The sequence below is a fragment of the Saccostrea cucullata genome, unplaced genomic scaffold (genome assembly GCF_032062105.1).
Source record: "Saccostrea cucullata isolate Sc308-1 unplaced genomic scaffold, CSIRO_AGI_Scuc_v1 ctg303, whole genome shotgun sequence".
Lineage (NCBI taxonomy): Eukaryota > Metazoa > Mollusca > Bivalvia > Ostreida > Ostreidae > Saccostrea > Saccostrea cuccullata.
This window is the reverse complement of record NW_026928671.1, coordinates 1,103-26,363: the sequence shown is the minus strand read 5'-3', so window position 1 is coordinate 26,363 and position 25,261 is coordinate 1,103. Positions and strand designations below refer to the sequence as shown.

General features: G+C 35.6%; 2 protein-coding genes across 3 annotated transcripts; both read left to right on the top strand.

The window, feature by feature from the left end:
- The first annotated feature begins 26 nt into the window (after nucleotides 1-26).
- On the top strand, nucleotides 27-22,656 carry LOC134278360 (uncharacterized). 2 transcript variants are annotated; one of them, XM_062760683.1, is made up of 5 exons: nucleotides 27-120; nucleotides 18,782-19,207; nucleotides 19,310-19,480; nucleotides 21,444-21,594; nucleotides 21,758-22,656. In XM_062760683.1, the coding sequence occupies exons 1-5, from the start codon at nucleotides 84-86 to the stop codon at nucleotides 22,422-22,424; spliced, it is 1,452 nt and encodes a 483-aa protein (XP_062616667.1). In that variant the 5' UTR covers nucleotides 27-83; the 3' UTR covers nucleotides 22,425-22,656. The 2 variants fall into 2 exon arrangements, with proteins under 2 accessions (XP_062616667.1, XP_062616666.1); XM_062760682.1 differs by having other exon boundaries at nucleotides 19,304-19,480; nucleotides 21,758-22,654.
- Nucleotides 22,657-23,348: 692 nt separating this feature from the next.
- Nucleotides 23,349-24,688, top strand: LOC134278381 (uncharacterized). The gene is made up of 3 exons (XM_062760703.1): nucleotides 23,349-23,428; nucleotides 23,546-23,809; nucleotides 24,465-24,688. The coding sequence occupies exons 1-3, from the start codon at nucleotides 23,395-23,397 to the stop codon at nucleotides 24,686-24,688; spliced, it is 522 nt and encodes a 173-aa protein (XP_062616687.1). The 5' UTR covers nucleotides 23,349-23,394.
- The last annotated feature ends 573 nt before the right edge of the window (nucleotides 24,689-25,261 follow it).

Genomic DNA, 25,261 nt, shown 5'->3' with positions numbered 1-25,261 from the left:
TCTGGGATGTCACCCATTTATATTACGTACGTCTGAGTAGTTTGGTTGAACATCATTTAATCCTCCATAAAATCTACACAAATATGAAATTTATTGTCTGGATTATTTTCTTCTTTATAGGTAGGCATTGATAAGGAAAATGTTTATGCGATGTTTCATTTCAACTTTTGAAGAATTGTTATAACATGCACATAATGCATACCGTGCTTTATGTTTCGAGTACACAACTTGTTGGGGCCTCCCATACACTTGACCATTCTTGGGTGACGTGTAGCAATCTCTAATCCACAACTCCTATTTTAATACCGACTGCAATTTACATCCTTTCAATTTGATTCCGACGCCAATGCGCTTTCTACTTCACGTTTCCATCGGAAAGATATTTTAAGTTTCCCTCGGCTAAACATGGAATTTTGCATTTACTCAATGAATATGGTATCATTTTTTTTTTAAATTACTACTGTAACGTGTAACCTAATTTAAGGGTCCGTTTTCAGGAGATACAGGGTCTTAATATTACCCATATATATATATATATATATAAACTTTTCCTCTGGCTCTGTCTGAGCCTATAATTAATACGGGGAATCAATATTATATACAATAATGATTTATGATTTTCAGGGGACACTTGTCCTTTTTTTTAAAACAGGGGAATACAATTAAAAGTTCTTTGTAACCAAGAACTACCTGTATGACTGGGCTCCCTGCACCTGGTTCCGAAACCAAGTTCTTATTGTAATGAGTACTCGGTACCTCACCCTTATTCAGGATTACTATACCTTGCACTTCACTACAATTTCTTGGCTTACCATTTACCGGCGCTCTGTACCCTAGCCTTAATTTTATTTCACTGTTTTAATTCTTCTGTTCTAAGATTACCTAATATCTTCTTTTCAACTTTACACTTCTTCTGCGGGTTTCTGAAAAGGTCGACACTGTATGTACAGCTGTTTATATAGCCAAGGGCTATACCATTCAAACAGGGGTGTGGAGGCTCCTGGACTGTTCAATTATTCTAGGTCACACCAACGTTTAAATGGTATAGGCCCATTGTCTTATTAAATATTTATTACACTACCCACACCTCTGTATACTTGCGTCCCACATGTTCATTGGTTACGTTTTTTTAGACAATATAAAAGATCAACAAAACGAGGTTAAGAATTCCTTTCTTATACCTAGTTAAACAATTATTCAAGTATTTACAACAATAGACTTATGTACATGTGCATTGTTTCTTTTCATAAGTACTTCACCATAATTAGTCATTTCAAATGTCTTCCTCAACTCTCTCCACACATTCACCATCCTTTTGGTACTTCCTCACAACTCTAACTGTTCTCTGGTGGCGACTTCTGTCCGTCTGAGTGCTCACATCCAACCTAATAACATGTTCTTTACAGCAGGGGAAGTGATGTAAAACCATGGGCGCCTCATGATCCTTACCACCATCTACCAGGGTTGAACCTTTGTCTTCACATTGGTCAGGCACCTTGTCTACAAGTTCGTCTGCCTTGCGCTTGACTACAGGGAGACTGGGCGAAGTTTTCTTCCTGATGGTTTTACCAACTTTAAGGCCTGTCTCATAAATAAGGTCAGCTGGATCTTCTTGCCAGTCAGAATCATTATCATGGCCATCTACAACTACCGACTTGGTGTTCAATGGTACATTGCTTTCTCCATCTTGCAAACCAGTAGTTGAGTGTAATCTTTTCTGTTGTCTTATTATAAGGGAACGCTTAGCAAATGCCTTGTCGCACTTGTCACATTCGAATCTTCGTTTATTCGTGTCCGTAGATGCATGAAATTGCTTAGGACATATCTTTCTATTCCTTGGTGGAATCGTTCTTGTCTCTTTCACACAGACTCTGAAACACCCTAGGTAAACGTCACTCAAGGTGGAGCTCATGGTCAATTCCTCCAACATACATTTTATCCGAAGAAACGTCTATGGAGCATTTAAAGTATTTTAGAAAATCTAAACCAAGGATGCTGTCATTGCCAAAATCTGCTACCACTGCCTCAAAAGTGAACTCATGATTTCCCAACAATAAGTCGAATGTGCACTTACCTTGCACTTGTAATAGTGTTCCATCGGCAAGTATTACTAGTATTTTCTTTGTTACAGGAATCAGATTGATAGTTTCAGTGTTAAGCATGGTCTCAAATACTTTATTTGACAAAATCGTCAGTGTAGCCCTGGTATCCACTAACAATGTACAAGGCACCTTATTAACACTAGCCGTTATAAATAAACCAGACTGAACATCAACTCTTGTTTGAGTGACTGAACTTGTATTAGACTTCCTATTCTTAGGCTTAGCCTCGTTTGCCTCTTTTTAAGCGCTAAGCGCAGCGCAAAGCGCTTTCTGTCAGAGTAAATCTACTTCCGTTCGCGATCCAGCGCCACTAAGCAAGTTGGATAACTCCTCTGGTTTTTCTAAAAATATGCAACTGGAAATCCCCGACTCTTTTTCAGCTATTTAAGTGTAGTACTTGCACTGAGTTACGTGCAGTTCTAATAATAGGAGTTAATTAGTAGGTAAAGATATGCATGTACATTGTATGAAAACCCACCGTTAGTAGATAAGGGCTGTTCTTGTCATGCTTATCTCTATATTGTATTTCATTTTAAATCGTGTCGGCATTCATCACATGTGTACCATGTAGCTAACAATTGCTGCATCTATGACGCAAATACTGAATTAAAAATGGTGTATTAAATGTCATGTACAATGTAGTGATCAATATTAATGTAGTGATCAAATAAGTAGATATTTTTAAAACTGAGATTTTATTTTGAAAAGTATTTAAAACTCGAACTGGAATTGAGTCACTTTGTAGAAAATTTCGCATAAAATTAATTAACTATGTGCTTACATATGTACATTCTATATAACGTATGTCCATATAAACAATTATTTCTTCTTCTACTCGTAGAACCTAATTTCAACCAATGCAACTAAAACAAGTCTTCCTGTTATCACCCTTGCACCCTGCAGAGAGCTATCAATGAAGTTGATTTTCGCATCCCAGTATCAATTAATAACAGACGGGAATACATTCAAGGACTGTCTACACTTTGTGTTATACTCTATACTTGTAATATGGGTAGGAAATATGATGTAAATAATTCGCAATGAAGGGCAGTTTGCGGCTGTAGGTATATAATGTAGGGCACGTGGTGGCTGTGTTTTCAACGAATCCCCTCAAATAGAAAAACTAATTTCTTAAACACATTTATATATATGAAAGATACTGAAAGTTATTGGGACAAACAAAGTAGTTGTTAGAATAATGTGCTTTAAAATTGTGTGTACAGTGCGCAAAATACGGAGAAAAATGCAAAAACTATAATTAAACTTTCTTAGCATTGGACAGGAATGGTGCCGATGAAATTGTAAGCAATAGTGTACACGGTGATACTTGTATTAGGAAACTAGGAATAAATAGTTTAATTCTGTAAAGATGTGTCTACAACATCAGAGGTAGGATCGGGTGCCATTCAAAACAAAATGTTTCATATAGTCTAATTTTTATTTATCTTTATTCAAATACTGGACGCTCGTAGCGATTGTGTAAATACCTTACACACTCATACCTTACACACTCCATTGATGTATTTCTTGTAAAATTCTTTCTAGAAAATCGTAAATTTATACATCGCTTTTGAATATGTATAAAAAGAGATATACTAAAATTAATTTAGTAAGAATACTTGTATTCGATATTTTTGAGTTGTTTATTCATAACTGTAATGAATAATAATATATCAATAATGAATTTTTCATCGACGCAATAAACAAATAACATCTTTATTTTCCAAGTGCAATTTCTCAAATTAAAGTACAGTCACCAACAGCCAATCTCCAATTTGCAACACTCGTAAACAGGCAATGAATTTAATTATTATTAAAAATTATTACCAGAACATTTTAGTTGTCGTTGTTGCATATCAATGAAAGGAATTTCAGCGGCATTTTCAAGTGTTCAAAATAATTTAGAAATACACAGACATGTTCATTTTCCAGCAAATTTATGGCTACATTTATGAAAACTCGTCGACCATCCCCCTTTCAATAAATTGCGATTTATACGCTAATATACCTCTTATAGATTCCTGTAATGCGATAGAGAAAGAAAATATGTTTTTTTCTTTCTTTTTTTATAAATAGTTTTGAGAAATGCATTGCTCTTTGGACTTAATATCTGTCATTTAATTTGTATATATATTTTTTTAAGGAACGAAGAAATATTTTCTTGTAATTTCATGTTTGAAAAATTGCTTGATCTTTTGACAGAAGAAGAAAATGTAAAATGCTTAAAATAAAAAAGCATAAGACAATGTTGAATTTCATATCCCAACGGGAAGACTCACATGTTTGATTATGTATCAAACAACTGTGTTCGCCCTAGATATTGCTTAAATTCCAATACAACAGGCAATTTAAATTAAATAAAATCTGATGAATTTAAAATTTCAATATGCTTAGCGCTTCCCAGTACTTTCAGTACTTTGATTGTTCTACTGTCTCCTTTGAGGATGTCGTGCATGCATTGCACGTTTTACAACATATCTCTGTTCTCCTTGTAAGATAACAGTATTTAGCCCTTTGACCTCGCCTACCACAGTTATGGCACTTAAAAAGGGAACCTTGTTTGATCGGAACTTGGTATCGAACTTGTTGTCTACTGGTCTCTTTGCGTTCTGACAAAGTGGCTATTTTGTTCACAAGGTTTTGCAGTGACGACCGAAGTTCATCTCGTAATTGTCTCAAATCTTCCTGTACCTTTGTATCAGCTTCCGATTGTCCCTCTAATTCACTATGTGCTGTTCTGGCAAAACTAACATCATGTCTTCTCTGGCGTTCAGCTCTTCAAAAAGCTTCAATCTCCACGGCCAGCCGAACTGCGTCATTTAAAGATTTGGTCAGTGACTGCTGAATTCTAAGACGCATATCAAAGTCCGTTTAGGCGTCGATGAACTGAGGCCTGTTCAGCAGTGCGAACGTTCGCGAGCGCTCGTCAAAATTACTATTGGAGGTATAAGTAATTTTAGCGAGCGCTCGCGAACGTTTGCTTTACTGAACAGGCCTCTGGTCTTTAACAATCATCTCTGTAACCTCACGTGGTGCCGTCGGGTACGCTAAATGTGCTAGTCGTCGTATACTTTCCCCTAATTCTGGCAGTGTCTCCTTTGGCAACTGATGTTTTTCCTTTAACATGGCTCGATATAGTTCCGTCTTTAGTCGGTGCAAATCTAGCCTCTAACGCTTCACACAAATCTCTATATGCACAAGCATTATCTGTTTTCAAATTCACAAGAACTGTCTGTGCTTGGCCTCTTAATGATGCTGCCAGGTACAAGTCCTTTTGTCTATCATTCCACAGGTTGATGCTACTGCAGGCCTCGAAATGAACTTTGTAATCAATCCAGGACCCGTACCATCAAATGTCGCAGGCTTCATCACAGTTTTACCAAATGTGTTAGTGCTAAGATAATAACCACTGTTTTCATTCACTGGTAACGCTGCACCTAATGGTGTACTTGGTACAGTCGGCATAGGTTCTCTGTCCTTTGCAAGACTCCATGTAACACTTGTGGGTGTTGACATTGAGCTTACACCTAACGTACTCCAGTGTACATGCGGCATTGAAATTCGAGATGTTTATGCTGATTTACCCAGTGACACTCCTGAGTACGCCGACTTTGGTGTGGTGTAAACATCGCCTCTGTCCCAAATATCTTTGGTTCCAGAAACATGGAAATCATAAGCTTGGGGTTATGTTTTTCATATCCACCCATAGCTCCTTTCACATTACTTGCTCTAGTGGTGGGGTTTATGTCAACTTTACCCATCAACTCATCTATACTGTCGTCATCAGTCTTTTGCCTCAAGTCTACACCGGAATCAGTAACTAGAGAGGGCCTAGTAACATTAAATGAGCTTGGCGTAGACTTTAACTTTTCTAACGTTTCTCTAAATTGTCGTCGTCTAACGTCAATTTTTCAAGATCTTCCCAAAGTTCTGATTCTCGTTCATTATTCATGTTTAATTTCTATATACCAAGTAACCAAAAAAAAAAAAATACTTGGTACTCAACTATATTAAATCTTACTGTGGTGCACTTACCTAACACAGTGCACACAGAACTCTGTACCTGGTAGCTGAACCAAGTACTAGTAACTGATCTGCATTCACGAGAACCCGGTGACAGAACACAGTTCACACCAATAAATAAACTTGAATCAGCAGATTTTAGCAATTAAATATACCCTGTATCCCTTTACCAGCTGCCTGTAAACTAAGGGTCCGTTTTCCAGGGATACGGAGTCTTAATATTATCGAAATATATATGAACTTTTCCTCTGGCTCTATCTGAGCCTATAATTCATACTGGGAACTAAAATTATTTACAATAATGATTATTATTTTCAGGGGACACTTGTCCCTTTTTTTAAACAGCGGGATACAATTAGAGGTTCTTTGTAACCAAGAACTACCTGTATGATTGGGCTCCCTGCACCTGGTTCTGAAACCAAGTTCTTATTGTAATGAGTACTCGGTACCTCACCCTTATTCAGGATTACTATACCTTGCACTTCACTACAATTTCTTGGCTTACCATTTACCGGCGCTCTGTACCCTAGCCTTAATTTTATTTCACTGTTTTAATTCTTCTGTTCTAAGATTACCTATTATCTTCTTTTCAACTTTACACTTCTTCTGCGGGTTTCTGAAAAGGTCGACACTGTATGTACAGCTGTTTATATAGCCAAGGGCTATACCATTCAAACAGGGGTGTGGAGGCTCCTGGACTGTTCAATTATTCTAGGTCACACCAACGTTTAAATGGTATAGGCCCATTGTCTTATTAAATATTTATTACACTACCCACACCTCTGTATACTTGCGTCCCACATGTTCATTGGTTACGTTTTTTTAGACAATATAAAAGATCAACAAAACGAGGTTAAGAATTCCTTTCTTATACCTAGTTAAACAATTATTCAAGTATTTACAACAATAGACTTATGTACATGTGCATTGTTTCTTTTCATAAGTACTTCACCATAATTAGTCATTTCAAATGTCTTCCTCAACTCTCTCCACACATTCACCATCCTTTTGGTACTTCCTCACAACTCTAACTGTTCTCTGGTGGCGACTTCTGTCCGTCTGAGTGCTCACATCCAACCTAATAACATGTTCTTTACAGCAGGGGAAGTGATGTAAAACCATGGGCGCCTCATGATCCTTACCACCATCTACCAGGGTTGAACCTTTGTCTTCACATTGGTCAGGCACCTTGTCTACAAGTTCGTCTGCCTTGCGCTTGACTACAGGGAGACTGGGCGAAGTTTTCTTCCTGATGGTTTTACCAACTTTAAGGCCTGTCTCATAAATAAGGTCAGCTGGATCTTCTTGCCAGTCAGAATCATTATCATGGCCATCTACAACTACCGACTTGGAGTTCAATGGTACATTGCTTTCTCCATCTTGCAAACCAGTAGTTGAGTGTAATCTTTTCTGTTGTCTTATTATAAGGGAACGCTTAGCAAATGCCTTGTCGCACTTGTCACATTCGAATCTTCGTTTATTCGTGTCCGTAGATGCATGAAATTGCTTAGGACATATCTTTCTATTCCTTGGTGGAATCGTTCTTGTCTCTTTCACACAGACTCTGAAACACCCTAGGTAAACGTCACTCAAGGTGGAGCTCATGGTCAATTCCTCCAACATACATTTTATCCGAAGAAACGTCTATGGAGCATTTAAAGTATTTTAGAAAATCTAAACCAAGGATGCTGTCATTGCCAAAATCTGCTACCACTGCCTCAAAAGTGAACTCATGATTTCCCAACAATAAGTCGAATGTGCACTTACCTTGCACTTGTAATAGTGTTCCATCGGCAAGTATTACTAGTATTTTCTTTGTTACAGGAATCAGATTGATAGTTTCAGTGTTAAGCATGGTCTCAAATACTTTATTTGACAAAATCGTCAGTGTAGCCCTGGTATCCACTAACAATGTACAAGGCACCTTATTAACACTAGCCGTTATAAATAAACCAGACTGAACATCAACTCTTGTTTGAGTGACTGAACTTGTATTAGACTTCCTATTCTTAGGCTTAGCCTCGTTTGCCTCTTTTTAAGCGCTAAGCGCAGCGCAAAGCACTTTCTGTCACCGTAAATCTACTTCCGTTCGTGATCCAGCGCCACTAAGCAAGTTAGATAACTCCTCTGGTTTTTCTAAAAATATGCAACTGGAAATCCCCGACTCTCTTTCGGCTATTAAAGTGTAGTACTGAGTTACGTGCAGTTCTAATAATAAGAGTTAATTAGTAGGTAAAGATATGCATGTGCATTGTATGAAAACCCACTGTTAGTAGGTAAGGGCTGTTCTTATCATGCTTATCTCTATATTGTATTTCATTTTAAATCGTGTCGGCATTCATCACATGTGTACCATGTAGCTAACAATTGCTGCATCTATGACGCAAATACTGAATTAAAAATGGTGTATTAAATGTCATGTACAATGTAGTGATCAATATTAATGTAGTGATCAAATAAGTAGATATTTTTAAAACTGAGATTTTATTTTGAAAAGTATTTAAAACTCGAACTGGAATTGAGTCACTTTGTAGAAAATTTCGCATAAAATTAATTAACTATGTGCTTACATATGTACATTCTATATAACGTATGTCCATATAAACAATTATTTCTTCTTCTACTCGTAGAACCTAATTTCAACCAATGCAACTAAAACAAGTCTTCCTGTTATCACCCTTGCACCCTGCAGAGAGCTATCAATGAAGTTGATTTTCGCATCCCAGTATCAATTAATAACAGACGGGAATACATTCAAGGACTGTCTACACTTTGTGTTATACTCTATACTTGTAATATGGGTAGGAAATATGATGTAAATAATTCGCAATGAAGGGCAGTTTGCGGCTGTAGGTATATAATGTAGGGCACGTGGTGGCTGTGTTTTCAACGAATCCCCTCAAATAGAAAAACTAATTTCTTAAACACATTTATATATATGAAAGATACTGAAAGTTATTGGGACAAACAAAGTAGTTGTTAGAATAATGTGCTTTAAAATTGTGTGTACAGTGCGCAAAATACGGAGAAAAATGCAAAAACTATAATTAAACTTTCTTAGCATTGGACAGGAATGGTGCCGATGAAATTGTAAGCAATAGTGTACACGGTGATACTTGTATTAGGAAACTAGGAATAAATAGTTTAATTCTGTAAAGATGTGTCTACAACATCAGAGGTAGGATCGGGTGCCATTCAAAACAAAATGTTTCATATAGTCTAATTTTTATTTATCTTTATTCAAATACTGGACGCTCGTAGCGATTGTGTAAATACCTTACACACTCATACCTTACACACTCCATTGATGTATTTCTTGTAAAATTCTTTCTAGAAAATCGTAAATTTATACATCGCTTTTGAATATGTATAAAAAGAGATATACTAAAATTAATTTAGTAAGAATACTTGTATTCGATATTTTTGAGTTGTTTATTCATAACTGTAATGAATAATAATATATCAATAATGAATTTTTCATCGACGCAATAAACAAATAACATCTTTATTTTCCAAGTGCAATTTCTCAAATTAAAGTACAGTCACCAACAGCCAATCTCCAATTTGCAACACTCGTAAACAGGCAATGAATTTAATTATTATTAAAAATTATTACCAGAACATTTTAGTTGTCGTTGTTGCATATCAATGAAAGGAATTTCAGCGGCATTTTCAAGTGTTCAAAATAATTTAGAAATACACAGACATGTTCATTTTCCAGCAAATTTATGGCTACATTTATGAAAACTCGTCGACCATCCCCCTTTCAATAAATTGCGATTTATACGCTAATATACCTCTTATAGATTCCTGTAATGCGATAGAGAAAGAAAATATGTTTTTTTCTTTCTTTTTTTATAAATAGTTTTGAGAAATGCATTGCTCTTTGGACTTAATATCTGTCATTTAATTTGTATATATATTTTTTTAAGGAACGAAGAAATATTTTCTTGTAATTTCATGTTTGAAAAATTGCTTGATCTTTTGACAGAAGAAGAAAATGTAAAATGCTTAAAATAAAAAAGCATAAGACAATGTTGAATTTCATATCCCAACGGGAAGACTCACATGTTTGATTATGTATCAAACAACTGTGTTCGCCCTAGATATTGCTTAAATTCCAATACAACAGGCAATTTAAATTAAATAAAATCTGATGAATTTAAAATTTCAATATGCTTAGCGCTTCCCAGTACTTTCAGTACTTTGATTGTTCTACTGTCTCCTTTGAGGATGTCGTGCATGCATTGCACGTTTTACAACTTATCTCTGTTCTCCTTGTAAGATAACAGTATTTAGCCCTTTGACCTCGCCTACCACAGTTATGGCACTTAAAAAGGGAACCTTGTTTGATCGGAACTTGGTATCGAACTTGTTGTCTACTGGTCTCTTTGCGTTCTGACAAAGTGGCTATTTTGTTCACAAGGTTTTGCAGTGACGACCGAAGTTCATCTCGTAATTGTCTCAAATCTTCCTGTACCTTTGTATCAGCTTCCGATTGTCCCTCTAATTCACTATGTGCTGTTCTGGCAAAACTAACATCATGTCTTCTCTGGCGTTCAGCTCTTCAAAAAGCTTCAATCTCCACGGCCAGCCGAACTGCGTCATTTAAAGATTTGGTCAGTGACTGCTGAATTCTAAGACGCATATCAAAGTCCGTTTAGGCGTCGATGAACTGAGGCCTGTTCAGCAGTGCGAACGTTCGCGAGCGCTCGTTACAAAATTACTATTGGAGGTATAAGTAATTTTAGCGAGCGCTCGCGAACGTTTGCTTTACTTTCACAGAACAGGCCTCTGGTCTTTAACAATCATCTCTGTAACCTCACGTGGTGCCGTCGGGTACGCTAAATGTGCTAGTCGTCTTTAACAATCATCTCTGTATACTTTCCCTAGTCTAATTCTGGCAGTGTCTCCTTTGGCAACTGATGTTTTTCCTTTAACATGGCTCGATATAGTTCCGTCTTTAGTCGGTGCAAATCTAGCCTCTAACGCTTCACACAAATCTCTATATGCACAAGCATTATCTGTTTTCAAATTCACAAGAACTGTCTGTGCTTGGCCTCTTAATGATGCTGCCAGGTACAAGTCCTTTTGTCTATCATTCCACAGGTTGATGCTACTGCAGGCCTCGAAATGAACTTTGTAATCAATCCAGGACCCGTACCATCAAATGTCGCAGGCTTCATCACAGTTTTACCAAATGTGTTAGTGCTAAGATAATAACCACTGTTTTCATTCACTGGTAACGCTGCACCTAATGGTGTACTTGGTACAGTCGGCATAGGTTCTCTGTCCTTTGCAAGACTCCATGTAACACTTGTGGGTGTTGACATTGAGCTTACACCTAACGTACTCCAGTGTACATGCGGCATTGAAATTCGAGATGTTTATGCTGATTTACCCAGTGACACTCCTGAGTACGCCGACTTTGGTGTGGTGTAAACATCGCCTCTGTCCCAAATATCTTTGGTTCCAGAAACATGGAAATCATAAGCTTGGGGTTATGTTTTTCATATCCACCCATAGCTCCTTTCACATTACTTGCTCTAGTGGTGGGGTTTATGTCAACTTTACCCATCAACTCATCTATACTGTCGTCATCAGTCTTTTGCCTCAAGTCTACACCGGAATCAGTAACTAGAGAGGGCCTAGTAACATTAAATGAGCTTGGCGTAGACTTTAACTTTTCTAACGTTTCTCTAAATTGTCGTCGTCTAACGTCAATTTTTCAAGATCTTCCCAAAGTTCTGATTCTCGTTCATTATTCATGTTTAATTTCTATATACCAAGTAACCAAAAAAAAAAAAATACTTGGTACTCAACTATATTAAATCTTACTGTGGTGCACTTACCTAACACAGTGCACACAGAACTCTGTACCTGGTAGCTGAACCAAGTACTAGTAACTGATCTGCATTCACGAGAACCCGGTGACAGAACACAGTTCACACCAATAAATAAACTTGAATCAGCAGATTTTAGCAATTAAATATACCCTGTATCCCTTTACCAGCTGCCTGTAAACTAAGGGTCCGTTTTCCAGGGATACGGAGTCTTAATATTATCGAAATATATATGAACTTTTCCTCTGGCTCTATCTGAGCCTATAATTCATACTGGGAACTAAAATTATTTACAATAATGATTATTATTTTCAGGGGACACTTGTCCCTTTTTTTAAACAGCGGGATACAATTAGAGGTTCTTTGTAACCAAGAACTACCTGTATGATTGGGCTCCCTGCACCTGGTTCTGAAACCAAGTTCTTATTGTAATGAGTACTCGGTACCTCACCCTTATTCAGGATTACTATACCTTGCACTTCACTACAATTTCTTGGCTTACCATTTACCGGCGCTCTGTACCCTAGCCTTAATTTTATTTCACTGTTTTAATTCTTCTGTTCTAAGATTACCTATTATCTTCTTTTCAACTTTACACTTCTTCTGCGGGTTTCTGAAAAGGTCGACACTGTATGTACAGCTGTTTATATAGCCAAGGGCTATACCATTCAAACAGGGGTGTGGAGGCTCCTGGACTGTTCAATTATTCTAGGTCACACCAACGTTTAAATGGTATAGGCCCATTGTCTTATTAAATATTTATTACACTACCCACACCTCTGTATACTTGCGTCCCACATGTTCATTGGTTACGTTTTTTTAGACAATATAAAAGATCAACAAAACGAGGTTAAGAATTCCTTTCTTATACCTAGTTAAACAATTATTCAAGTATTTACAACAATAGACTTATGTACATGTGCATTGTTTCTTTTCATAAGTACTTCACCATAATTAGTCATTTCAAATGTCTTCCTCAACTCTCTCCACACATTCACCATCCTTTTGGTACTTCCTCACAACTCTAACTGTTCTCTGGTGGCGACTTCTGTCCGTCTGAGTGCTCACATCCAACCTAATAACATGTTCTTTACAGCAGGGGAAGTGATGTAAAACCATGGGCGCCTCATGATCCTTACCACCATCTACCAGGGTTGAACCTTTGTCTTCACATTGGTCAGGCACCTTGTCTACAAGTTCGTCTGCCTTGCGCTTGACTACAGGGAGACTGGGCGAAGTTTTCTTCCTGATGGTTTTACCAACTTTAAGGCCTGTCTCATAAATAAGGTCAGCTGGATCTTCTTGCCAGTCAGAATCATTATCATGGCCATCTACAACTACCGACTTGGAGTTCAATGGTACATTGCTTTCTCCATCTTGCAAACCAGTAGTTGAGTGTAATCTTTTCTGTTGTCTTATTATAAGGGAACGCTTAGCAAATGCCTTGTCGCACTTGTCACATTCGAATCTTCGTTTATTCGTGTCCGTAGATGCATGAAATTGCTTAGGACATATCTTTCTATTCCTTGGTGGAATCGTTCTTGTCTCTTTCACACAGACTCTGAAACACCCTAGGTAAACGTCACTCAAGGTGGAGCTCATGGTCAATTCCTCCAACATACATTTTATCCGAAGAAACGTCTATGGAGCATTTAAAGTATTTTAGAAAATCTAAACCAAGGATGCTGTCATTGCCAAAATCTGCTACCACTGCCTCAAAAGTGAACTCATGATTTCCCAACAATAAGTCGAATGTGCACTTACCTTGCACTTGTAATAGTGTTCCATCGGCAAGTATTACTAGTATTTTCTTTGTTACAGGAATCAGATTGATAGTTTCAGTGTTAAGCATGGTCTCAAATACTTTATTTGACAAAATCGTCAGTGTAGCCCTGGTATCCACTAACAATGTACAAGGCACCTTATTAACACTAGCCGTTATAAATAAACCAGACTGAACATCAACTCTTGTTTGAGTGACTGAACTTGTATTAGACTTCCTATTCTTAGGCTTAGCCTCGTTTGCCTCTTTTTAAGCGCTAAGCGCAGCGCAAAGCACTTTCTGTCACCGTAAATCTACTTCCGTTCGTGATCCAGCGCCACTAAGCAAGTTAGATAACTCCTCTGGTTTTTCTAAAAATATGCAACTGGAAATCCCCGACTCTCTTTCGGCTATTAAAGTGTAGTACTGAGTTACGTGCAGTTCTAATAATAAGAGTTAATTAGTAGGTAAAGATATGCATGTGCATTGTATGAAAACCCACTGTTAGTAGGTAAGGGCTGTTCTTATCATGCTTATCTCTATATTGTATTTCATTTTAAATCGTGTCGGCATTCATCACATGTGTACCATGTAGCTAACAATTGCTGCATCTATGACGCAAATACTGAATTAAAAATGGTGTATTAAATGTCATGTACAATGTAGTGATCAATATTAATGTAGTGATCAAATAAGTAGATATTTTTAAAACTGAGATTTTATTTTGAAAAGTATTTAAAACTCGAACTGGAATTGAGTCACTTTGTAGAAAATTTCGCATAAAATTAATTAACTATGTGCTTACATATGTACATTCTATATAACGTATGTCCATATAAACAATTATTTCTTCTTCTACTCGTAGAACCTAATTTCAACCAATGCAACTAAAACAAGTCTTCCTGTTATCACCCTTGCACCCTGCAGAGAGCTATCAATGAAGTTGATTTTCGCATCCAAGTATCAATTAATAACAGACGGGAATACATTCAAGGACTGTCTACACTTTGTGTTATACTCTATACTTGTAATATGGGTAGGAAATATGATGTAAATAATTCGCAATGAAGGGCAGTTTGCGGCTGTAGGTATATAATGTAGGGCACGTGGTGGCTGTGTTTTCAACGAATCCCCTCAAATAGAAAAACTAATTTCTTAAACACATTTATATATATGAAAGATACTGAAAGTTATTGGGACAAACAAAGTAGTTGTTAGAATAATGTGCTTTAAAATTGTGTGTACAGTGCGCAAAATACGGAGAAAAATGCAAAAACTATAATTAAACTTTCTTAGCATTGGACAGGAATGGTGCCGATGAAATTGTAAGCAATAGTGTACACGGTGATACTTGTATTAGGAAACTAGGAATAAATAGTTTAATTCTGTAAAGATGTGTCTACAACATCAGAGGTAGGATCGGGTGCCATTCAAAACAAAATGTTTCATATAGTCTAATTTTTATTTATCTTTATTCAAATACTGGACGCTCGTAGCGATTGTGTAAATACCTTACACACTCATACCTTACACACTCCATTGATGTATTTCTTGTAAAATTCTTTCTAGAAAATCGTAAATTTATACATCGCTTTTGAATATGTATAAAAAGAGATATACTAAAATTAATTTAGTAAGAATACTTGTATTCGATATTTTTGAGTTGTTTATTCATAACTGTAATGAATAATAATATATCAATAATGAATTTTTCATCGACGCAATAAACAAATAACATCTTTATTTTCCAAGTGCAATTTCTCAAATTAAAGTACAGTCACCAACAGCCAATCTCCAATTTGCAACACTCGTAAACAGGCAATGAATTTAATTATTATTAAAAATTATTACCAGAACATTTTAGTTGTCGTTGTTGCATATCAATGAAAGGAATTTCAGCGGCATTTTCAAGTGTTCAAAATAATTTAGAAATACACAGACATGTTCATTTTCCAGCAAATTTATGGCTACATTTATGAAAACTCGTCGACCATCCCCCTTTCAATAAATTGCGATTTATACGCTAATATACCTCTTATAGATTCCTGTAATGCGATAGAGAAAGAAAATATGTTTTTTTCTTTCTTTTTTTATAAATAGTTTTGAGAAATGCATTGCTCTTTGGACTTAATATCTGTCATTTAATTTGTATATATATTTTTTTAAGGAACGAAGAAATATTTTCTTGTAATTTCATGTTTGAAAAATTGCTTGATCTTTTGACAGAAGAAGAAAATGTAAAATGCTTAAAATAAAAAAGCATAAGACAATGTTGAATTTCATATCCCAACGGGAAGACTCACATGTTTGATTATGTATCAAACAACTGTGTTCGCCCTAGATATTGCTTAAATTCCAATACAACAGGCAATTTAAATTAAATAAAATCTGATGAATTTAAAATTTCAATATGCTTAGCGCTTCCCAGTACTTTCAGTACTTTGATTGTTCTACTGTCTCCTTTGAGGATGTCGTGCATGCATTGCACGTTTTACAACTTATCTCTGTTCTCCTTGTAAGATAACAGTATTTAGCCCTTTGACCTCGCCTACCACAGTTATGGCACTTAAAAAGGGAACCTTGTTTGATCGGAACTTGGTATCGAACTTGTTGTCTACTGGTCTCTTTGCGTTCTGACAAAGTGGCTATTTTGTTCACAAGGTTTTGCAGTGACGACCGAAGTTCATCTCGTAATTGTCTCAAATCTTCCTGTACCTTTGTATCAGCTTCCGATTGTCCCTCTAATTCACTATGTGCTGTTCTGGCAAAACTAACATCATGTCTTCTCTGGCGTTCAGCTCTTCAAAAAGCTTCAATCTCCACGGCCAGCCGAACTGCGTCATTTAAAGATTTGGTCAGTGACTGCTGAATTCTAAGACGCATATCAAAGTCCGTTTAGGCGTCGATGAACTGAGGCCTGTTCAGCAGTGCGAACGTTCGCGAGCGCTCGTCAAAATTACTATTGGAGGTATAAGTAATTTTAGCGAGCGCTCGCGAACGTTTGCTTTACTGAACAGGCCTCTGGTCTTTTTTTGTTTAACAATCATCTCTGTAACCTCACGTGGTGCCGTCGGGTACGCTAAATGTGCTAGTCCTCACGTCGTATACTTTCCCCCCCTAATTCTGGCAGTGTCTCCTTTGGCAACTGATGTTTTTCCTTTAACATGGCTCGATATAGTTCCGTCTTTAGTCGGTGCAAATCTAGCCTCTAACGCTTCACACAAATCTCTATATGCACAAGCATTATCTGTTTTCAAATTCACAAGAACTGTCTGTGCTTGGCCTCTTAATGATGCTGCCAGGTACAAGTCCTTTTGTCTATCATTCCACAGGTTGATGCTACTGCAGGCCTCGAAATGAACTTTGTAATCAATCCAGGACCCGTACCATCAAATGTCGCAGGCTTCATCACAGTTTTACCAAATGTGTTAGTGCTAAGATAATAACCACTGTTTTCATTCACTGGTAACGCTGCACCTAATGGTGTACTTGGTACAGTCGGCATAGGTTCTCTGTCCTTTGCAAGACTCCATGTAACACTTGTGGGTGTTGACATTGAGCTTACACCTAACGTACTCCAGTGTACATGCGGCATTGAAATTCGAGATGTTTATGCTGATTTACCCAGTGACACTCCTGAGTACGCCGACTTTGGTGTGGTGTAAACATCGCCTCTGTCCCAAATATCTTTGGTTCCAGAAACATGGAAATCATAAGCTTGGGGTTATGTTTTTCATATCCACCCATAGCTCCTTTCACATTACTTGCTCTAGTGGTGGGGTTTATGTCAACTTTACCCATCAACTCATCTATACTGTCGTCATCAGTCTTTTGCCTCAAGTCTACACCGGAATCAGTAACTAGAGAGGGCCTAGTAACATTAAATGAGCTTGGCGTAGACTTTAACTTTTCTAACGTTTCTCTAAATTGTCGTCGTCTAACGTCAATTTTTCAAGATCTTCCCAAAGTTCTGATTCTCGTTCATTATTCATGTTTAATTTCTATATACCAAGTAACCAAAAAAAAAAAATACTTGGTACTCAACTATATTAAATCTTACTGTGGTGCACTTACCTAACACAGTGCACACAGAACTCTGTACCTGGTAGCTGAACCAAGTACTAGTAACTGATCTGCATTCACGAGAACCCGGTGACAGAACACAGTTCACACCAATAAATAAACTTGAATCAGCAGATTTTAGCAATTAAATATACCCTGTATCCCTTTACCAGCTGCCTGTAAACTAAGGGTCCGTTTTCCAGGGATACGGAGTCTTAATATTATTGAAATATATATGAACTTTTCCTCTGGCTCTATCTGAGCCTATAATTCATACTGGGAACTAAAATTATTTACAATAATGATTATTATTTTCAGGGGACACTTGTCCCTTTTTTTAAACAGCGGGATACAATTAGAGGTTCTTTGTAACCAAGAACTACCTGTATGATTGGGCTCCCTGCACCTGGTTCTGAAACCAAGTTCTTATTGTAATGAGTACTCGGTACCTCACCCTTATTCAGGATTACTATACCTTGCACTTCACTACAATTTCTTGGCTTACCATTTACCGGCGCTCTGTACCCTAGCCTTAATTTTATTTCACTGTTTTAATTCTTCTGTTCTAAGATTACCTATTATCTTCTTTTCAACTTTTTACTTCTTCTGCGGGTTTCTGAAAAAGTACACACTGTATGCAGCCGTTTATATAGCCAAGGGCTATACCATTCAAACAGGGGTGTGGAGGCTCCTGGACTGTTCAATTATTCTAGGTCACACCAACGTTTGAATGGTATATAGGCCCATTGCCTTATTCATTACTTATTACACTACATGTACACCTAAACCTATCAGTAAACTTAAAGGTATTCATCGGAATATTCGCAGAATCTCATCTGAATGCCAAGAAATGCAATTTACCGTATAACTCATATGAGAATGGAGGGGGTCAGTTTTGCACGAAGACGAAGTACCCATAGTTTATTTATTTAGATAATATTTTGTCGCCATTTTAAAATCTTTAAACTTTAGTGAAATATCAATTGTAGGCTGTGTCTTTCATTGCAAACCTAGTGAACTCTATTCTACAAAGCATACAGACTGTATACCTATGGGAACTCTACGTCGCACTGTCAACTACCAAAAGATAGAATGTAGTCCTGGTGAAATGATTTATATAGCTCAACAAAACATGAGATACGAAGGAAGTACAGTCAATCCGTTATTAACAGCCAAACATGAATGCCAAAAGCATGGAAACCAAAATGAATGTTTTCGTTCAATTCCTGCTGATTTTGATGTAGATTTTACCTCATATTTCAATATATCTCAAAAGTGTAATGGCATGAGGATGTGCATCCTTACTTTTAGCGACTACTACAATTCAGTAAGAAAATTTCTGGATTCATGTGAACTCGGGGGAAGGTACGATTTTGAACAAGTTCGCAATATGGCAAACTACGAATGTTTAGCAAGTAAGAGAATTTCCAATTATGAATTTTTCCTCTTATTTTTTTTTTAAATATAAAGGTGATACTAGTACTTAATTCAAAGAAAATTTTTATTCATAGCTAAAGCTGTTTTTCACGTCAAAAGCAATATCACAGTCACAAGACAAGGGACTGTGTATCTAATAGTGAGTACAAAGACATGGTGTCATGTCACAGGAAAGATTAACGCATCACGAATCTTGGAGCAGACCCACGTAGAACTAAGGATCAGTCGTGACAGCAACCAGATATGCACAGGTAACATTGGTTCTTTGACACAACAAAGTTGTTACAAGCTCGTTTTGAAGTAGGTTTTTAACAGTATTTCCAAAATAATTTTTGTTCATATGTCATACAGTGTTAGCAATGTTTTGTTACAAATAAACTAAGATTTTTCTGATTCTCTCTATTGTCACGGTTTTCTATTGTTTTTCCCCAAATGAAGCACACTTTTGGATTTCCATCACTGGCAAATGCAGAAAAGCAGTAATACAGATGTAAATTGAGTATTTGTATAGTACAATTTTTTTTTATCAAAACAAAATTTGCTATTAATATTCTTGATCATGACACTATATGCGATTGTATTTTTGGTGCGATATCAGAATCAAGTAAAACAGTATTGATTTATTTTTATTTTCTATTTGAATTACAGTTTATGCTTACCAAGAAAGTACTATTATTAAGCAGATAATGTATTGCTAAGGGGACATGTTTTCATTTTCTAGTTATATGGAATCTGTAATCATCTTGATTTGAAATATTTAGGTCTAATTGCAATAAATACATTCAATAGGGTTAGACATAAGTTCTAAGCACTAGTATCTCAAAAAATTTCTCTTCCTTCTCTTGTTATTTTCATTATTGAATATTTTACCTACATTGTAAATGAAAAAAGGACTATACTTATTGGTTACTTTTCAATCTTTCACGCAGAATATTATCCCTGAGATGATGTATTTGTATATACATATAGAATTTTCAGCATTCAGACTAAGTTCGTGTTACAAACATTTGGTTGATATGCAGTTATATAATCAACCCAAAGTGTTGATAAAAAAGTTTTCTTTCATTAGTTTCATAATCGACTTGATTACACATAGGGTTGACTTGAAACATTGAATAGAGCTACACATATTTTGGAAAGCTTTCTTTTCTGAATCATGCTTGTTTAGTGTGTGGGAAGCAGTTTTCCCTATTGTAAAAATCCTGCTTTTAATAGTCTTCTAACATTATGCAGGGTTTTTTTTCTCAGTGTGTATGTTCATTCAGTAGTTCCTATATCAAACTTGATAAAGAAGTAACCCAAATTAAATTAAAATAGATCTTTTTAGTTGATGGTTTGAACGATTCAATACCGTATAAAGATTTTTTTAACGAGGATTTAATTTTGGCATTATTAGCGAGGGTTCCAAGATCACTAAAATTGAATATCACTAAAAATTAATTGTGTTTTATTTGTAATAGCTTCTTTGATGTGCATTTTAAAATCACTATAACATCTCGCTAAAAAAAAAATTACCAGTTTTTAAGGACAAATCGCTGAATTTGCGTCTCGCTAAAATTTCCACTTATCCGGCAATAAATTTTCCTAATCAAACTAGGTAACGAAGTAAACCAAATGAACATAAAACTGACCTTTTTAAAAGATTTCTTAAATCTAAAAGAGAATAATATTCTATTATCAAATCCCACCTCTAAAATTTCAGTTTATGCCTTGTTCACGATTATTAAATGTATATTATTTATAACTTTTATGAGACCGATCACTGCTTGTTAACCCCCCGGTTTTTTTTTAATTATTTCTGGACCAAAAGTTGTAGAAAAATGCATAAATAAAAAGAAAGAAGCGATAAACCAATAAAAAAAAAACAAGATCCAAATACTGTGTAATATCATATTGTTTGTAAATTGCTTAAAATATGTAGCAATTCTTTTAATAATGAAAACTGAATACAAAACCTTATTATTATTGTATCAGAATGGAGTGGGGCATTTTATTACAATAAGAATTTTCCTGCATAAAAGGACTAGATGATGTTTTAATTTACGTGGATGTCAAGAAAACCAATGCATCAACAAGTCTTGGATTGAAATAAAAGGTAGTTAAAAGAAATGTGCCTGGCATATGTTACATCTATATCTATTAAAATTCACTATATTTATGAGTTTTAAATGTTGTATATATATATATAAATTTATAAACTCTCATCATATGCAGGGGATCGTCTGAAAATAGACTGTAGGGAAGAGGATTTTTCTGAGATGCCTCCGGCGCCAGGGGAATCTAGCAGGAATCTCGTCTTCATACTTGGAGGAGTGGGGATTGCACTGATAGCTGGAGCTATTTGCGTTTTCGTGGTCGTCAAAATGTAAGTCTTAAAAGTAAGGGAAAAAATATCACTAATAAATACAATTGATTTTTTGAAAATTGTTTGAAATAAGCAATAAAATGTGTTTCAGATTTTCAGTAATTCATACAAAGAAAAATTAATATTGATAATAATGAATAATATATCAAATCTTAATTGATAGGAAATTTTGTAGAAGACCTGATTTAAACAAACATAAGATAAACGAGAAAGTCAGACCTACGAGCACTTTTAATCACCAGGATGTCGTCCAGAAAAATTCACGTCAGAATAAAGACTCTGAAAAACAAAGCATAGCTTTTAAATCAAATCGTGCAGTTTCAAACACTGATAAGACAGAGACATTACTTCCGGTACAGGATGGGGATTATTCCTTAATCAAGGTTTCAGATTTTGAAGAACAAAATGACAAATTGAAAGATGACAACACAAGTACAACAGACACATCACATCATGGGCAGGATGGGGTCTATTCCTTAAGCAAAGCTTCAGATTTTGAAGGAAAAAATGACAGAGTGAAAGATGGGAAAATGGATATGACAGATACCTCACTTCTGGAACAGGAAGGAATGTATTCCTTAATCAATGCTTCAGATTTTGGAGAAAAAAGTGACATCCTGAAAGATGACAATTTGTTCGACAAAGAAAATAAAGAGAACATAACGAAACAGAATGAAAGTGTCAACACAGATAGAAATCAGATCATAGGAGAGGTGACGGGGGATGTTTATGCCTCTGTGTGTAAAAGAGACAATCTGGAAGACAGTCGAATTACAGGTCCAAAAGGAGACATCTACACGACTGTTTCCATGCCGTCAAAAACAAAATGAACTTCTTGAAATTTAGAGTTTGATTACTTGATGAGAATCTAAGCATCTTAGACATCTTTTTTAATCTACTGAATTTCAAGAAAATAGTTTACCTATGAAAAAAAAAACAATAAAAATTAGAAAACATGATGTATTCAAAACTTTCTAAAATTATACTTTTAATCCAAATTTGAATGAAATCCATGTTTACCAATATCCCAGTATAGCCGAGAGATTTATGTCCCTTTTATAAATTTGAAACTGCAACGATCTTACATTCACTAAAGGTTTAATCCAGACAAGTTCTTTTTGTGATGTTCAAAACGGTATTACATTGCTCGGGGTCTAGAAAATTTCAAATATGTCAGAGTGTAAAATTCCATTTATTGTATAGGGGTAAATGCAAAATATACAATCTAGTTAGCATGTCGTAAAGTGTAAATTTTACTGGCTAAACTCACACCATAGAAATCCTATATCTTCACGATGAGGTGGATCAGATTTCCCTTTTTTTTTTTACCTTTATTAACCTTTATTAAAAGAGATATTTTTGAGGACAATCAAAATACTTGTACCCTTTGGGAAACATTGTAATTCGGCTTATTTCATTCCATATTTGCTGATAGTCAGTTCCGGTACTTCAACTTCGTCATCAAAGTAATACTGATAATTTATTATTATTTACTCGGTTGTATCCTAAATAACTGGTTTTTCATCTTTAAGACTATAACATTTAAAATACTTGTAGTGAGTATTAGACATGTCAAAGTCACATTTTTTTTAAATTCATGGAATTCACGAAAACAGACGTGTTTCTAACAATTAACATATTGAGCTACATGTACTTCAAACATGCACATATCTTTATCATGTATCGTCTTCTTAGGCATATCAGAAAAGTAGCTCTATTTTCTCAGGAAAAGCTCACTTCACCCTTCAGTTGCCTATCATGTAATTCTCTACTTCCTAGTACTCTCTGCTGTTTCTAAAGATGGAAGTGATTTTTATCTTACTTATTTCCTTGGGTAAGTATTTTAATGATATACGTGTTTATAGTCTAAGTAAACAGAAATATATAAGATTATTGAATATTAGTGATTATATACCGGGTAATATGAATTACGTTTATATAAATATTGTAGGATTGGCATGTGTATGCCAAAGCAGAGAACTGCGGCACACTGAATGCTTATCGAGCCAGTTATTAGGACATAAGGAGCACAGTTTAACATGTTCTTCGAATGAAAGGATATTCATTGCTACACAGTTTACAAAATATGAAGATGGGTCATATAACCGGAGAGATGAGAAGCAGTGCCAGAACTCCACTTCAGCAACATGTTTTCGCTCTTTTCCTTCAGAAAAGGGAGCAGATTTTACATCATATTTCAACGTATCCCAAAAATGTAATCGTAAGAGCGAATGTGTTTTGACCTACAGAGATTACCATAAATCTGTGGATGAATTCACAAGATCCTGTGGGTGCTGCAGAGATCATACAACGTTTTACAGAATACGGTTTTTTTTTGTATTTTGAGTGTTTGTCAGGAGGTATAGTGTTTCATAGTCACATTCTTTTCTTACATCTGGTTAATTGGTGTAATTATTAATATTTTCGAGTAATATAACCGGTACATCACTTAGTTCGTTTTCCAGACTACATGAAAAAAGATATTATTGATTTCAGTTGAGTGTGAAGTTTTGCATTACGTCACGATCTTTTTCGTCAGATGCATCCAGCGTAAACAATTCGCGTGATTGGTCAAAACATTTTATATTATTATCATTGACACGGAAATAGTCTGTTGCACGAGCAACCTATCAGGGATAAGAAGAAAGTTCCAGTCGTAAAGCTTGCGTTAAGAGGCATGTATAGTTTGTCTTCAGCGCAACTGTCAACTAGATCGTGACGTAACGTAAAACTTCACACTTAACTGCAAACTATAATATTGGAGTTCTATCAAGTTGCATATTATGTTTTTATGCTTATTTTCATAAGTAAATTAACATTGAAATTGACAAAACTTGGGAGAATGTTTTTTTATTAATTCTATTTTGCAGCTCAATATAATGTAGATTTTGTAACGAATTTTACGGAAAAGCAGGAGGGTTCTTTGTTTCTAGAGACAACCAAATCTAATAAATGCAGCATACATGGACACATTGAATCAGCCAGAATCTTGGAACAGGCCAACATAAGACTGGCCATCATGAATGACCTGAAACGCTGTTCTGATGGGTCATCCGGTAAATGTTCATACTTAACGCACATTAATGGCTTATAATAATTTTAATGTAAAAAAGTTATTTAAGTAAAAGTACTAGTGTGTGTGAGAGAGAGAGAGATAGTTATCAGTTGATATGTGTTAATATTATACTTTCATGTAAATTAGTTGAATCTGAAACATTTGTTAAAAAACACTATTACCTGCTGAATAATGAAGCCACGCCATCCAGCGTAGCAACAGTCAACATGGCTTGACGACGGGTGATATTCTCAAAAATAGCGACTGCGCATATGAATACATCTATGTATGTAAAAACAAAAATTTTAGTGACTAACTTAAGCTACACGCACATGAATATAAAGACGATACAAAGTATACAATTTGCAAACTTATTTTTTTTTTCCTTTAAGGAATTTTATTTACGAGGAAAGGGCTTGAAAAACTTGTAATTTCTCTTCTAAATAGCATGCACATTGAGATCTTACTTTCATGTAAATTAATCAAGTCTGATTTGTCGAGAAACATTTGTTTAAAAAAATTATATTAAATATTGCGGTTAATAATACATCAGATATATATTATATTTAGGTGTGTTATTTACATGTATATACATCAAATCTTTATTTTAAT

Bases quoted from the DNA above. Each gene is read 5' to 3' on its own strand.
- LOC134278360 (XM_062760682.1), top strand. From the start codon at position 84: ATGAAATTTATTGTCTGGATTATTTTCTTCTTTATAG. The intron at 19,208-19,303 runs GTAAGAGAATTT...TTTTATTCATAG, and splicing joins AAACTACGAATGTTTAGCAA to CTAAAGCTGTTTTTCACGTC. The intron at 21,595-21,757 runs GTAAGTCTTAAA...CTTAATTGATAG, and splicing joins GTTTTCGTGGTCGTCAAAAT to GAAATTTTGTAGAAGACCTG.
- LOC134278381 (XM_062760703.1), top strand. From the start codon at position 23,395: ATGGAAGTGATTTTTATCTTACTTATTTCCTTGG. The intron at 23,429-23,545 runs GTAAGTATTTTA...TAAATATTGTAG, and splicing joins TATCTTACTTATTTCCTTGG to GATTGGCATGTGTATGCCAA. The intron at 23,810-24,464 runs GTAATCGTAAGA...TCTATTTTGCAG, and splicing joins TTTCAACGTATCCCAAAAAT to CTCAATATAATGTAGATTTT.